Consider the following 14,832-nt stretch of genomic DNA (forward strand, 5'->3'; position numbering starts at 1 on the left):
TCGCTATTGCTGTATCGTGACCTCGGGAGCCCTGTACATGTGGCAATAAAAGGCCGATGGGATCAAACGATGTTGCAAGAAGCCTGCAGATAACGTTATTCTTAGTGTTCTGGCTTGATATTGTGAAGAAAGTCTATTTAGATGTTCATGCCCCCTCTACCTCTAATATAATCACTTGTGTCTTGCCATAGATACCCACGACGACAGCTACGATAACTGGAACGACGGCCACGACAAGCACCACAACAACAGCTCCGCTAGCAAGAGACTCTACTGATTGCACAATAGAAAATGGTTCAACGCAAGGAGCCACCGTCGGAGCAGCTTAGAGCCTACACATTACTCATTGAACTCTTGTCGTATGTTCCCTATCCTACGAACCTTTTGAGATGCTAACATATCATAGGTACCAATTTGCCTTTCCAGTTCGATGGTGAGACTCCCTCTTTACCAACATGGCACCCAAAGGCTGACTAGAATGATTAGGATTGAGACACAAAATGATCTAATTCAACGAGATAATACTATCCAGCGCTTCATTGAAGTGGGACCTTCCAATGTCCTGGCGAATATGGCGAAGAAGACAGCCAAGGGCCAATATGGGGAACAGGATCTGGTGCGCTGCATAGACCGGCAGTACCTATCGCACGCCGACGACGCACAGCATATCTACTACCATTACGATGAGGAGCCACCAGTGGAGGGCGCTATTGATGAACCGGCTCAACCGGCTACCTCTTCCACCCCTGCTGCTGCTCCGGTACCAGTGGCCGCGCCTCCAGCGGTAGTCCAAGCGGCACCCCAGGCGGCTGCCCAGCAAGCTGTCTCCGTACCCGATGTCGATTTGAGTGCAATCGACGTTGTTATTTCCATAGTAGCTCAGAAGATCCGCAAAGCATTTGATGAGGTGCCTGCAGCGAAGTCTATCCGTGATCTATCTGCTGGTACGTTCCGTCTCGATCGTTGCCCATGGCGTGCTCACTCTAACCATACTAGGCAAATCCACGTTACAGAATGAACTCATCGGACAGCTGGATGCAGAGTTTCGCGGTCTACCGGAGGGAAGTGAAGATCTTGCGCTAGAAGCACTAGCTTCCCACTTCACAAACTTCTCCGGACAACCTGGAAAGGTGATGGGCGGACATATTGATCGCCTCGTAGCTGCCCGCATGCCTGCTGGCTTCAACCAAGCCAAAATCAGAGAATACCTCTCTTCACACTGGGGGCTAGGCCCCAACCGACAGACCACCGTCCTATGCTATGCCGTAACTATGGAACCAGCTGCTCGCCTTGCAGACGCTGCTCAGGCAACGCAGTTCCTAGACTCCGTGGTGAGCCGATACGGCGGAAAGGCAGGCATCGCCGTACAGAAGAGGGCGGAGGGCGCAACGGCACAGACTTCTGCTGTGGCTCAGGTCGACCTGGCTAGCCTTGAAACTCTCAAGAAGAACCAGAATGAGTACTTACACAAGCAGTTTCAGCTTCTGGCGAAGCATTTGGATTTGGATGGCGTGGAGCCACCCAGCCAAACCAAGGTGCAAGGAGAGGATACCGATAGATTGGCTGAATGGGATGCAGAATTTGATGAAGAGTTTCTCACCGGCATGCGGACAATCTTCGACCCGCGCAAGGCTCGTCGTTATGACTCATGGTGGAACACGGCTAGAGAGGACCTCATGGCCTTGTTGCATGATATCCGTCCTGTCGCCGTGGACAAGACCTCACAGCGATACCAGAGCCTTGTCAACCGGTGGTCACCTGAATTGGAGCAAATGCTGGACCATACTGCCCAGGATGACACGACAAAGGAGAAGGCCCAGAAGCTGATTGATGATGTTCGTGCTTCGGGCGTAGCCAACGGACCCGTCTTCCGTTATACTCAGCCTGCTATGGCACCCGAGACGAAAGTCGATGCAAACGGGCGGATCCAGTACTCTGAGGTGCCTCGCCATCAGCTCAACGGCGAAAGCAAGGTTCTGAACTACGCGCAGGTAGTTGCTGGCCCACACCGCAACGTGCCCTATGCGCATCTCCGCAGTCGAGCCGGTGTGGATTGGAAGTATGATGCCCAGCTCACAGATATGTTTCTGAATATCCTATCCGCTGGAGCATCTACCGGACTGTCATTTGCGGGTCGAAGAGTCTTGGTGACCGGTGCTGGAGTTGGTTCGATCGGAGCAGACATCGTGGCCGGGCTGCTGGCTGGTGGAGCGCGCGTCATCGTCACCACCAGTCGACAGCCGTCAGATGTTGCTGCATCCTTCCGCCAGCTGTATGCTAAGGTCGGTGCACCTGGGTCAGAATTGATTGTGCTGCCATTCAACCAAGCCAGCAAGCGTGACTGCGACGATTTAATCAACCACATCTACGATGAGCAGTCTGGATACGGGTGGGACCTCGATTTTATCATCCCCTTTGCGGCCATCTCCGAGATTGGGCGGCAGATTGATAAGATTGACTCTAAGTCAGAATTGGCGCACCGTGCTATGTTGGTTAATCTGCTCCGCTTGTTGGGATGCATCAAACAGCAAAAGGAGAAACGGGGTTTCGATTGTCGTCCTACAGGTGTTGTGTTGCCCTTGTCTCCTAACCATGGTAACTTCGGTGGAGACGGCTTATATTCTGAGTCCAAACTGGGACTCGAGACCCTGTTCAATCGTTTCCATTCAGAGGGCTGGTCTGACTTCCTCTGCATTATCGGTGCCGTGATCGGCTGGACCCGCGGCACGGGCCTGATGAGTGCCAACAATATCGTCGCCCAGGGTATGGAGGATTCCTTGGACATACTGACGTTCTCTGCCCCTGAGATGGCTTTCAATATTCTATCTCTTCTGTCAGGTGACATACTCGAAGTGGCGGACGACGAGCCGATCTATGCGGATCTGAGTGGAGGTCTTCAAGGGGTCAGCGACCTCAAGGAGAAGATTTCGGGAATCCGCAAAAAGATTGTCTCGCAAAGCCGTATCCGCCAGGCGTTGGTCGCCGAAAATCAACACGAGCAAAAGGTTCTTCAAGGGACGAAGCCTGCTGATGATAATGTTCGACCTCCTCTCAAACACCGCTCCAACATCGAACCAGCTTTTCCACCTCTGTCAGACTATAGCTCTGTAACGGCTGGACTTCAGTCCTTGCAGGGGATGGTGGATCTGTCCCGTACTGTGGTGGTGGTAGGTTATTCGGAGCTGGGCCCTTGGGGATCTTCGCGCACACGCTGGGAGATGGAACATGACGGTCGCCTGTCACTGGAAGGTTATACCGAACTGGCATGGATGATGGGCCTCATTAAGCACTTTGACGGCGACCTCAAAGGGAAGCCATACGCTGGCTGGGTGGACTCCAAGACAAAAGAACCCGTGGAAGAGGCAGATATCGAAGAGAAATATGGACAGCATATCTTGAGCCACGCTGGAATTCGTGTAATAGAACCTGAACTGTCGGAGGGATATGATCCATCCCAGAAAGAGATCATGCACGAAGTGGTCATTGATGAGGACCTTCCTCCCTTTGAAGCTCCCCAGGGTGTCGCCCAAGCATTTAAGCTGCGCCATGGAGATAAAGTCACTTTGACGCCGCTTGAAGGTTCCGAATCTGTCAAAGTCGTGGTTAAGCGTGGAGCTGTTTTCATGGTACCCAAGGCTATGGCGTTCAATCGGTTTGTCGCCGGTCAGCTCCCGTCTGGGTGGGATCCAACTCGGTACGGAATTCCCGAGGACATTGTCGCCCAGGTGGATCCCATGACAGTCTATGTTCTATGCTGCGTCTCTGAGGCCATGTATAGTGCCGGGCTGGAAGATCCCTTTGAGCTGTACCGCCACATCCATGTATCGGAGTTGGCTAACTGCGTCGGCACTGGAGCCGGTGGCTTGCTGGCTATGCGTGGCGTGTATCGGGACAGATACCTTGATCGACCGGTGCAAAGTGACATTCTCCAGGAATCTTTCCTCAACGCCATGAATGCCTGGACAAATATGCTCTTGATGGGTGCTGCTGGTCCTATCAAGTCTCCCTCAGGTACATGTGCAACCTCCGTGGAATCCATGGATATAGCCTGTGAAGCAATCCAGACACTCAAGGCCAAGGTCGCAATTGTTGGTGGCTCCGATGACTTCCAGGAGGAGATGTCCTATGAATTCGGTAACATGAAGGCCACGGCGAATGCAGAGGACGAGATGGAGAAGGGATATCTTCCTTCGGAAATGTCTCGGCCTACAGCATCTTCACGCAGTGGATTCGTTGAGTCCGCTGGTTGTGGTATCCAAGTGGTTATGAGCGCCGAGCTGGCTCTGCAGATGGGTCTTCCAATCTATGGAATTGTTGCTTACTCCCAGATGGCAGGCGACAAAGTCGGCCGGTCTGTGCCTGCGCCTGGTCAAGGTGTACTCACTGCCGCCAGGGAAAGCCTTGATGCGGCGCAGTCACCCTTACTGAATCTGCAATACCGCAAGGCACGACTCGACGAAGCTGTTTCTGAAATCAAGAGATGGCGTCACAAAGAATCCCAGAAGCTCATCGCGTCCACAACCTCTCAGGAGTTCAAAGATCTTGATGCGCACCTACAACACATCAACAACATCGCCGCGTCTCGTATCCGCGATGCTCAGTGGACATGGAATAACAACATCCGTCATATAGATCCCACCATTGCTCCCATGCGCGCCGCACTGGCAACGTGGGGATTGAGTGTCGACGACATTCAAGTGGCGTCCTTCCACGGCACGTCAACCAAGGCAAATGACAAGAATGAAAGCAACGTTATCAACCAGCAAATGACCCACCTGTCACGCACGGTTGGCAATCCACTTCTAGTCATATGCCAGAAGTCACTGACCGGTCATCCGAAGGGTGCCGCAGGCGCCTGGATGTTCAATGGCTGTCTCCAGGCTCTCCAAACCGGTATCGTACCCGGAAACAGGAATGCAGATAATGTCGACGTGGCGCTCCAGCAGTTCAAGCATCTGGTTTATCCATCACAGACCATCCATACATCTGGCATCAAGGCTTTCATGTTGACATCGTTCGGCTTTGGACAAAAGGGAGGCCTCGTGGTAGGCGTTGCCCCTCGCTATCTCTTCTCCACTATCCCGGCCAATCGATTCGAAGATTATCGCGAGCGGGTGCTTCAACGCCAGCAGAAGATTATCCCCGTGTTCCAAAAGCGCATGTCAGAGGGCCGTCTCTTCCAGATCAAAGATCAGTCAGCCTGGACGAGCGACCAAGAAAAGGACGTCTTTCTTGATCCCCAGGCCCGTGTGTCCCAGAAGCCTACTGGTGAATACAATTTTCCGACGACGGTTGGCTCAGGTGCATTGCCCCAACCTGCAAGGATCGTTTCCGACGACAAACAGCTCTTCGCCAGGTCTTCCGATCAATGGCTACGCGACAGTATAAGCAAGGAGCAGGGCAATGTGTCTGTTGGTGTAGATATTGAGTCTATCTCGAGCGTCAATGTGGAGGATGAGATATTCCTGGAACGCAATTTCACGCCAGGTGAGCTCAAGTACTGCGAGGGCAGCCCAGATAAACAAGCGAGCCTTTCAGGGCGCTGGGCGGCCAAGGAAGCGATTTTCAAGAGCCTCCAGATACCATCGGAAGGCCCTGGCGCTGCGATGCGAGATATTGAGATTATCAGCAACGGTGCACAGCCTCCAACCGTTCTGGTAAGTATACCCAAGTCGAGGCCGCCTTTGCTGTCATCATAACTGACCATTGCTTAGCTTCACAACCGGGCCAAATCCGCTGCCGATGCACAGAAGGTAGAGGAGGTCCAGGTTAGTATCACGCACTCCCCAGAGAGTGCCATGGCTATTGCTTTAGCGCGACGTCGGTTATAGAGACAGTCCCCTCTTATTGTATCTTTTCAGAACGTTTATGCGGAGTTTGTTGTTTATATATAGATTGTGATACATAATTAGACTTTTGTTATTGTCTGGATGTCTTTCTGAGTGCGTTAGTAATTGCGAGAGCCAAGCGTAAACTTCCATGCTTAACTACTACACAATACTCTTGGCCTATGTGCCAAAGCCCTGCATACACGGTATCACTATTGGCCAGTATATAGGTTCCTGATGCCACACTATAGATATCCCTCATTTCGTCCAATCAGACTTTCCTAATCCATTCAATATCATCCCCCATATGCCTGTTGGCTCGTAGGTCGCCAGATCGCGCATGAGCCTCAAACCTCTCAGCTCGAGCAGCCCGTCCACACAAACGCCCGAGCCTTCCACTAGCATCCGGCGAGGTGACTTCTTGGTAAGTGCATGTTTTCAGATACTTGCCGACCCACAAACCACCAGTGTAACGAGCAGTTGTCCGAGTGGGGAGGACATGGTTCGTTCCGATTACCTTAAATAGTCTGTTAGTCTACTTTCACCAAGATATCATTTATCCATTGTCCAGCATTCGGAGTACTTACCTTATCACCGTACGATACGCATGTGTTCTCTCCCAGGAACAGCGCCCCGTAATTGGACATTTTGGTCAAGGCATCTCTGGGATTCTTCGTAAACACTTGGACATGTTCACTCGCATAGTCATCGCCCAGCTCCCAGAGCTCGTCCATAGTATCCACAGCAATGACCTCCCCAAACGCATCCCATGACACCTTCGCCACGTCTGCGGTTGACAAATCCGTCGCAGAAAGCAGCTTATTGACGATCTCAATCGTCTCCCGCCCAACCTTGGGACACGTCGTAATCAAAACGGCGGGAGTATCTGGTCCATGCTCAGCCTGAGAGATCAAGTCCGTAGCCACCGTGAACGGATCAGCCGTATCATCCGCCAGGATGAGGATCTCGGTGGGACCAGCAAAGAGATCAATACCAACTTCGCCAAATAGCTGCCGCTTGCCCTCGGCTACGAAGCGGTTTCCGGGACCAGCCAGGAAATCAACTTTACGGATTGTCCCGGTGCCGACAGCCATGGCGGCCACTGCTTGAACGCCTCCCAGAAGGAATATCTCGTCTGCCCCTGCCAGGTGCATGGCTGCGATCGTGCTATGCGGGATCTCGCCGTTGATCGGGGGTGTACAGCCGATGACATGCTTTACGCCGGCGACTTTGGCAGTAAGGATTGTCATGTGTGCTGATGCCAGGAGTGGGTAGCGGCCGCCTGGGATGTACCTATAATTTCGCGATGTTGTTAGCTATCAGACAAGGAGAATAAATATACCTGCAGGCCGCCTTATGTGAAAAAGAAGAGATAGTAACATACGCGCCAACGGTATTAATCGGTACATTCTTCTGTCCGAGGTGCACTCCAGGTTGAATTTCAATTTCAAAATCTTTCAACGAGTTTTTCTGTGCTTCTGCGAAAGCTCTCACATTTCTCTGGACCTCTTTTATGTCGGCGATGGTCTGCTCAGGACACTTAGCTATCGCAGCCTCGATATCGGCTTGGGATAGCTTGAAGTTGTCTGGTGACCATTTATCAAACTTCGCGGAGTACTTTCTAACAGCAGCGTCACCGTCTGCGCGAACTGCGCTAATCACTTCTTCGACGACGGCGGATACGTTGATTGAGGGTGATTGCGTCGTGCCTGAGGGACTGGCGCGTGATTTGAGATATTGTCGAGCCATGCTTGTTACTCTTTAATACAGTTGACAGTTAGCTTAATCGTGCCCTAGAGAATTGTAACTAGAAGTGATCATGATGCTATACTCATGCCAATTATATACAGAGTAAGTGCAAGGATATATCGGACTTCCTTGCGAAGTGCTCTTCTAATCGTATCGCTCCAAAGTCCGAGGGTATCCGAGTCGAAACTACAGGCCCGACAAGTGGGCTGATTGGGGTAGTACTCGGCTCGATTTCCATACTTAGGATTTGTAATTTGGCCGCATCTGTGGGTCAAATAACCACCACACATACTCTTTGAGGTGTTTATGATTTCGGCGAATAGACCGATGTCTGGGGCGCTTTGGTAAACCCGGTTCCATTTGTCTGCAAACTGGGGGCTGTTTTCCTTATTTAGTGGTCTAGTGAGAGGTAGCCGATACTAGCCTCTGGTTATGGATCAGGTTCTAGCATATAATACTGGAGATGAGAGTTATTTGATGTCTGGAAGTCCTGGTGAGAATGCGAGGGCTCTCCATAGATATGATTAAGAATCTGTAGCCCTAAGTCTTAACCCGTTGTGTAGTATCGTAGCTCTACTGCATGTTATTCTTCAGTAGTGGAATGTAGATATTGATTCTGAAGCAACGTAAATTCATAGCAACCAGTTCTAAATATATCGTTGTAGCTAACCATCAATCTTGGGGCAGATCTGGGTAAAACCAGATAACCCTCACCAACAATGCTCATATCCCAGCCCCTGTCAACCGAATGAAGTTCATCAATTCTTATCCCTCATCTCACTTGTCCACTCCGCATGCTCCCCTGCCCCCTTATCAACAGCAGCAGCAGCCTTCTCAATCTCATCCTCCTCCCGCTGAACATATTTCTGCGGCCGTCGTCGACAGATGGCATCTGGATCTTTGGTGACGATCAATGCTGGATTGGACCGATAATACTCGTCCATATCCTCCAGGCTTCGGTTTGCTGCACACATCCATTAGTGAATACACCCCTGTCGCAACGGAGAAGCCGGACAAACCTGTTTCAGGGTAAAGGAAGTAAAGAATCGGCAGAAAAGCAGCATTGGTCACCGTCCATACGATCCAGAATTTCCAGTCTATACTTTTGATTCCAATCGGAGTTATTTCGACCACAACGAAATTGGTTATCCTTTCCATTACGAGTCAGCAATAGACCTGAGAAGAGAGGACAAGAAACACACCAGTCAGTAGCAGTCGCAACAGCCGCTCCCTTCGTTCTCATGGGAAGAGAATTGATCTCCGTGGGGTATAGCCAAGGCACACCGAGCATACCGATGCCAAATGCGCCGTAGTATAGGAAGAAGAATGCAACTGATGCTGAGGCATATTTCTCGCCGTTGTCGCTAATACGTGAGAACCGAAGCAGAATGGTAATGATGAGGAAGCAGAGAAATTGCCCGAATGTGGAGAGGAGCATCAAGCCTCGGCGGCCCATTCTCTCGACTAGGAGGATTGCAAGGCCGGAGAATACAAGGTAGGATAGGGCGTTGCATGCTGCTAGCAGACGGGCCATTGTGTCGGACAGTCCGACGGACTATGTTAAATCATGCGTTAGCTCGTTATACAGAGTCTTCCATATGCAATGGGAGAACCACTCACGTCCATAAGCACCGTTGGCAGATAATATGACATGATGTTGATTCCTCCAAATTGCTGCATGAACTGGCTGCCAGCCCCGAGGAGAAGTCTGCGAAGGGTCTTGCTGTCGTTCCCCTTTTTCTTCCACAGGTCTCGCCACCGCATGGAATACTCGCGCTCGTACCGCACGCTATATTCAATCTCGTTGCGCTGCGCGATGACAAAAGGGTCGTCGATGGGCTTTGCTTCGAGACAACTGAGTACCACTATAGCTTCTTCTTGTCTCCCATGGGCTATGAGCCATCTATACACTGTTAGCAAGTCCAGGGAAAGTCGGAAGAGAAGAAACTTACCGAGGCGATTCAGGAAGCCATGGTGTAGTGGACCACAGAATAATCAAGAAGAAGAATTGGAATGCCAGCGGAAAACGCCAAGCAATGGAACCACCGACGAAAGAGAGACCATAGTTGATCCAGTTGACGAGGCAGAAGCCGAAGATATTCATCATCATCTCAAAAATGACCAGTTTACCACGCCATTTCAACTGCGATGTCTCGGTCTGCCAGATAGGCGCAGTCGCGGTATTGATTCCATTGCCGATACTATTAGTGGCGAAGTCGTTAATGCGACGGAATTGAGACAGGTTAATATGTGATTAATGCGGTTTACTCACCCCAGAATAATGCGTCCTACAAACATTTGGGCCAAGCTGAAAGAGGCCGCCTGCAGCACAGCCCCAACAGCCATAATAGTAGTTCCTAGCATGATCGCCTTTTTTCGTCCTAGCTGCTCTCCGATTGTGAAGGCAACGATTGCCCCGAAGAAACAGCCCACATCGTATATCGCTGTTACCGTGGAGAGCGTCTTGGTTTTCTCAGGGCCGACCAGGTCATGGACTTCTAGAAAGTCTCGTGTGATAACCACGCCGCCTATGGGGTGTTAGAAGAAACCTTCATTTGTTCATTGGGAGAGATTCTCACTGAAGACTCCCTGGTCGTAGCCGAACAAAGACATATCTGTTGCGCAAGCAACCTAACGGAATGTCAGCCCATCGGGAAACGCTAGGATTCTAAAACTGTCATACTGTGACCCAGAATGTGAGCCATCCTCCTGTCAAGCCAAAATAGGGCTTCTTTGTTGCGGTTGACACTGTCATGCTTGAAATCAAGTCTACAGCGGCTCAATTGTGATCAATCTGCCCTCTCGTGCTAGAGGCAAGGAGCCACGTGAAACCACGCATTTTTCTGGACCCATCACATCTTATATACGGTGGGATTGACATCCCAATTCCCGATACGGACGGGATAGAAGATCCACTTAATCACTCATTACAGTCCATAGGCCGTTTGCGGGCGTGGGGGAATTGTGGGGAGAATCCGGGGTAAGATGAGGTTACATAAACAAGCTGGAGCTGGCAACTTTTGTAAAGGGTCGGAAGAAGTCCGGGACACGGAAATGGATGAAGTACGGACATCGAGGCGACCTTCCCTCTCGGCTCGATTACCTTCCGAGCGCCTCTCCCCTAACAGTTCGCCAGCCGAAGGTGGGCCACCGCGCATAGTAATTACCAATAGCATTTGTTGTTTTCTTGACGGTCATGTCGCTTGCTATACCCTGAGCACAAAGGGTGTATCTAGATACACAATTTCAATGGACACCAGATCCCGGCTCAGTTAGGTTGACAGCCACGGCATGTCTGCTGACGATGCAGTGCCAGAAATCCCGGCTCCCTTAGTGGTCGAGTGCTGTATGTCGTTTAATGCAAAGGTGCCCATGATGCGTTGTCCAGAGCACCATCGTCCCTACTCAGGAAATCAATTACCGAGAGACAAGTCTAGACTTCAGGGCCTGCTCTGAGAGTGAACATAAATAAGAAAGACACCCTGTTCGAACATTGTTCAATACTCCAAAGTCATCCTACAGCTGAGAGCACAATCGCTATCATGACCGCCGAATCATCGAACCCTGACCACACCCTCCCTTCTCGTCCGGCGCCGTCGAAAAGTGCTGCCGTAGCGAACAATGAGGAGTCCAAATTGACCGCACTTGAAAAAGCCGAGCTGGCCCTCGCAGACAAATACAGCTCGCCAGACGTTTACATCGACGGCGAAAAAGACACCTGCTGGCATCCATGGCTTAACAATCTAGAGTTGAAACCATTGCGGTTCGAGAGCCGCACAGGTACATTTGTCGTTGTCTTACGCAGCTTAGAAGATACATGGTTGGGAAAACACCGCCACCGAGGTTCTGTAACTGCAGTTACCTTGAAGGGGGAATGGAACTACAAGGAGTATGTTGTTATATCTGTTAGACGCGCTCAGGATAGACATATGCTAACTGGGATCAGGTATAACTGGGTAGCAAAGCCTGGAGACTACGTCGTGGAAAACCCGGGAACGATCCATACACTACACATGTCCAAAGGAGCAGAGGTTGTTTTCACAATCACGGGTAGCTTGGAATATTTCCATGATGATGATACCTTGAAGAACACGATGGATATCTTCAGTTACGCTCATTTGTACTATGAGCACTGTAGAAAGCAAGGGATTAAGCCAAATGACGGGCTTTGGTATTAGTGAGGTCGGAAGCTGTGCAAATTGTTAGACAGTAACGGTGTTTACTTAATCTAATTAATTATCATTATCTGTTTCCGAATAGCCACACAAATAGCATTGCCTTGGCTTACAAATGGGAGAGTTGGCCATCCTTTCTAAGGGCGACCACTGCTAAAGCTGGGTGCTCAGGAATTTTTATATCTCTAGTTATATGCGCCCAACTCTCAACTTGGCTTCGGCACCAAGCTTCACAACGTGGTTTTAATAGTAAATTCAAGAAAATAAAAACTTCAAATTAAGAAAATAGCAAAACTAATAGAGCCTAGGAAGAAAATTACCCCGCATGCAGCAAGTCGAGTGATTTACGAGCATTGGCCAAAAAACACCGGGAAAAGGTCCCACCTCGGCATGATTGCCGACCATGAAACATCGTCTGTATTCCCACAGATACAATTCCCGTCTACAACACTATGCTGCTCGCCTGCCCATTTTGGCCATCATAGCGATAATGCGTACGTGGACTGGTAAGTGCACGGGTCTATAACATCCGATCCCTAAATTCTGACTTGATTGTGACGTAGGCTGGTAGGTCAGAAGGATTCAGATTAGATCGCCTAAGCTAAAGAAAGCACCGACAGTTTAACATGCCGGTCACGCAAGGTCAAATGTGATGGGAGGAAACCATTTTGTCGGAACTGTGAGCGAGCTCGGATTGAGTGTATTCCCAGTGACTTGGTTTCATTCAGACACTGGCGACACCCGTCACTTAGCGAGAATGGATACTTGGGCCTTTGGGAACCGGGCCAGACCTGGGTGGAGGTCAGGACCGCAGCCTTGGAGGTAGCAAGCTGTATGAATCCCAAGATATTATCATTTCTCCCTGGCAAATGCTGATACTAATAAATCGGGTGTAGACGAGTTTGTCGATGAGACGAACACAATAGCAGCAGAGTACGAAGTTATCAGCGAAGAACCCGTCGTGCTGAGTCCGGGCAACCATAGTGAAATATGTCAAAAGAGACCCTTTACTACAACAAAGACTAGTGCATATGGAGCTTTGCCTGCAACGGACCAGGAAAGTACAACGCTATTACCATCTAGTCCTACTCCCTGCTATGAGACTACAAGGGATATTGTCGAACATGCAACGCAAGCAGAGGCTGGGCATGCATATCCGCAAGATGGCATCTCTGTTGTACAGTCTCAAAGAGATTCCGATGTGATGAGCGATGGAGAGAGGGTTCGAAGCATGGCTATAAGCAGATCCAGCAACTCTACCGATGACACAGTAGTAACAGCAAACGCAAACAAAGGAGCAGAGGCACTGCTGTCAATGAGGAGCCACACATCAGACCCCCCATTGATTTACACTTCGAGTAGCATCTCACCACCCCTATCGGAGAGCTCACAGAGGTATTGGCGCCAGGATAATCCCTTCGCCTCTGTAACACTCCTACAGACCCCAGATAAGCTAGCACCGCCGGCTCCTCTAAGCTCGCAGGAAGAAGCATGGCTACTGCGTCAGTTCAGCACCGAAGTAGGTACCTGGATGGATCTCTCAGACCTATCGGAGACATTCTCAAAAAAGGTCTGTCGTTTGGCAATGCAAGACCCATTGCTCAAAGCAGCAAGTATCGCATGCGCGGCGAAGCAACAATTCTTGATCGGGAAATTACCAAATGGCATGGATATCGCACGAAGAAATTACAATACCGCGATCTCCCTTCTAATAAATAGACTCGGCAATAATGACGAACCATTCGTCAGCTATGGCTTTGCAGCTACAGTCATTTGTTCGTGCTACGAGATGTTAGATGCACCTGCGTCAGACTGGCAAAGACACCTCGACGGGGTATTCTCTTTCAGCAAAGTGCGCAGAGTGAACGGGTCTTCTGGCGGGATCCAGCAGGCTGGCTTTTGGTCGATCGCACGACAAGAGGTGGTCTGCTCCATCATGCACCGATCAAAACTGAGGCTAGACCCGGATTTATGGGCAATTGACCTGGATAATATAGGTCAGGAAGGTAGTGAGGACCTGGTTAATAACCAGTAAGTGCTTCAATGTGCTTGTACCTTGGTCACCATGATTAATTATGACAAATAAAGGGTCCTCACAATTCTTGCAAAGGTGGTAAATTTCATAGCGTGCTCAGACGCCACGTCTACGAGTGACGCACTCAACGAATGGTACAGGCTGTGCGAGTTACTCGACCACTGGAACCGCTCAGTGAAGGACAGGAGCTTCATGGACCCAGTCTCAGTGTACAAGGAGGATGATAAACCTTTCACATCAATATGGTTTGCGAGAGGTGTTTGTGGTAAAGTCCATCCCACAATCCAGAAGATGGACTGACTGACAACATGCAGCTTCCTCGTGGCAGATGTTTCATCTTGCTCAGATTTTACTCCTTACATCTTGCCCTACGCAGGACTGTAGTTGCATGCTCGCGTTTAGGAGTATAGAGGTTAGTATGCCCGTGATCACGTCCCCGCAAATGAATCTAAGCTATCGTCAGGGAAAACTACTATACCACGCAAGACAAATATGTGGTATAGCTCAAAGCAAGCCGCACGGAAGCTGTCGCGTAAATTCTGTTCAGCCGATTTACTACGGTATGCAACATTGGCTCTTCTGTGTTAGTTAGGTGCTCTACTGATGCCTTGCAACTGTAGCTGGATGCTGTTTTAGCAACGACGACGAAAGAGAAGCAGCAATTGTGCTTCTTGAGGATATCGAGAATGACACCGGCTGGGCAGCCAAGTACCGCGCCTGGGATCTACAAAGGCTCTGTACCGACATTTAGATATACTGAAGCTGGGTGCACGTGTTACCAGATGCCCTAGCGACGCTGGGACCTTGGTTGCTTGGCGAGAATTGTATGGACATTATGGTTAAACATTGTGCGATAAGGGATAAAGCTATCAGTTCTTGATACATCAGTTCTCGCCAATCGGCGATCAGGGTACCCTGGAAAGAGCAGTTCTCAGCTTCGATTACCTAGAGGGTCTGAGATGAAACCCACATAATCACTGCGTACAAATTAATTCAACAGCCAAAAAAGAAAAAGAAAGAAAAAGAAAAAGAACCCCACAAAAAT

General features: G+C 50.0%; 5 protein-coding genes across 5 annotated transcripts; 3 read left to right on the forward strand and 2 right to left on the reverse strand.

The window, feature by feature from the left end:
- Positions 1-291: 291 nt before the first annotated feature.
- BDV27DRAFT_159568 (uncharacterized protein) lies at positions 292-5,831 on the forward strand (the record flags this gene model as incomplete). The annotated part of the gene is made up of 5 exons (XM_032072890.1): positions 292-359; positions 407-433; positions 487-944; positions 997-5,657; positions 5,715-5,831. The coding sequence occupies 5 exons, from the start codon at positions 292-294 to the stop codon at positions 5,829-5,831; spliced, it is 5,331 nt and encodes a 1,776-aa protein (XP_031925702.1).
- Positions 5,832-5,970: 139 nt separating this feature from the next.
- On the reverse strand, positions 5,971-7,593 carry BDV27DRAFT_131197 (histidinol dehydrogenase family protein). Its single transcript, XM_032067578.1, has 3 exons — positions 7,213-7,593; positions 6,416-7,121; positions 5,971-6,345 (listed from the first exon to the last, which is right to left on the reverse strand). The coding sequence occupies exons 1-3, from the start codon at positions 7,575-7,577 to the stop codon at positions 6,100-6,102; spliced, it is 1,317 nt and encodes a 438-aa protein (XP_031925703.1). The 5' UTR covers positions 7,578-7,593; the 3' UTR covers positions 5,971-6,099.
- Positions 7,594-8,335: 742 nt separating this feature from the next.
- Positions 8,336-10,735, reverse strand: BDV27DRAFT_159570 (sugar porter family MFS transporter; the record flags this gene model as incomplete). The annotated part of the gene is made up of 8 exons (XM_032072891.1): positions 8,336-8,541; positions 8,597-8,727; positions 8,780-9,132; positions 9,198-9,480; positions 9,530-9,778; positions 9,850-10,105; positions 10,157-10,208; positions 10,649-10,735. The coding sequence occupies 8 exons, from the start codon at positions 10,733-10,735 to the stop codon at positions 8,336-8,338; spliced, it is 1,617 nt and encodes a 538-aa protein (XP_031925704.1).
- Positions 10,736-11,119: 384 nt separating this feature from the next.
- On the forward strand, positions 11,120-11,755 carry BDV27DRAFT_166050 (2,4'-dihydroxyacetophenone dioxygenase family protein; the record flags this gene model as incomplete). The annotated part of the gene is made up of 2 exons (XM_032074095.1): positions 11,120-11,466; positions 11,524-11,755. 2 exons carry the CDS (start codon positions 11,120-11,122, stop codon positions 11,753-11,755), a joined length of 579 nt encoding a protein of 192 aa, XP_031925705.1.
- Positions 11,756-12,155: 400 nt separating this feature from the next.
- On the forward strand, positions 12,156-14,538 carry BDV27DRAFT_146810 (uncharacterized protein; the record flags this gene model as incomplete). The annotated part of the gene is made up of 8 exons (XM_032070641.1): positions 12,156-12,258; positions 12,649-12,813; positions 13,087-13,258; positions 13,472-13,783; positions 14,044-14,045; positions 14,102-14,199; positions 14,274-14,347; positions 14,424-14,538. The coding sequence occupies 8 exons, from the start codon at positions 12,156-12,158 to the stop codon at positions 14,536-14,538; spliced, it is 1,041 nt and encodes a 346-aa protein (XP_031925706.1).
- Between the last annotated feature and the right edge of the window lie 294 nt (positions 14,539-14,832).

Source organism: Aspergillus caelatus (assembly GCF_009193585.1).
Source record: "Aspergillus caelatus strain CBS 763.97 unplaced genomic scaffold BDV27scaffold_136, whole genome shotgun sequence".
NCBI classification, from domain to species: Eukaryota; Fungi; Ascomycota; class Eurotiomycetes; order Eurotiales; family Aspergillaceae; genus Aspergillus; species Aspergillus caelatus.

Coding starts and splice junctions, on each gene's coding strand:
- BDV27DRAFT_131197 (XM_032067578.1), bottom strand. CDS start 7,577: ATGGCTCGACAATATCTCAAATCACGCGCCAGTCCCTCAGGCACGACG. Junction 7,122..7,212: donor CCGATTAATACCGTTGGCGC/GTATGTTACTAT, acceptor GCGAAATTATAG/GTACATCCCAGGCGGCCGCT. Junction 6,346..6,415: donor GCGTATCGTACGGTGATAAG/GTAAGTACTCCG, acceptor AGACTATTTAAG/GTAATCGGAACGAACCATGT.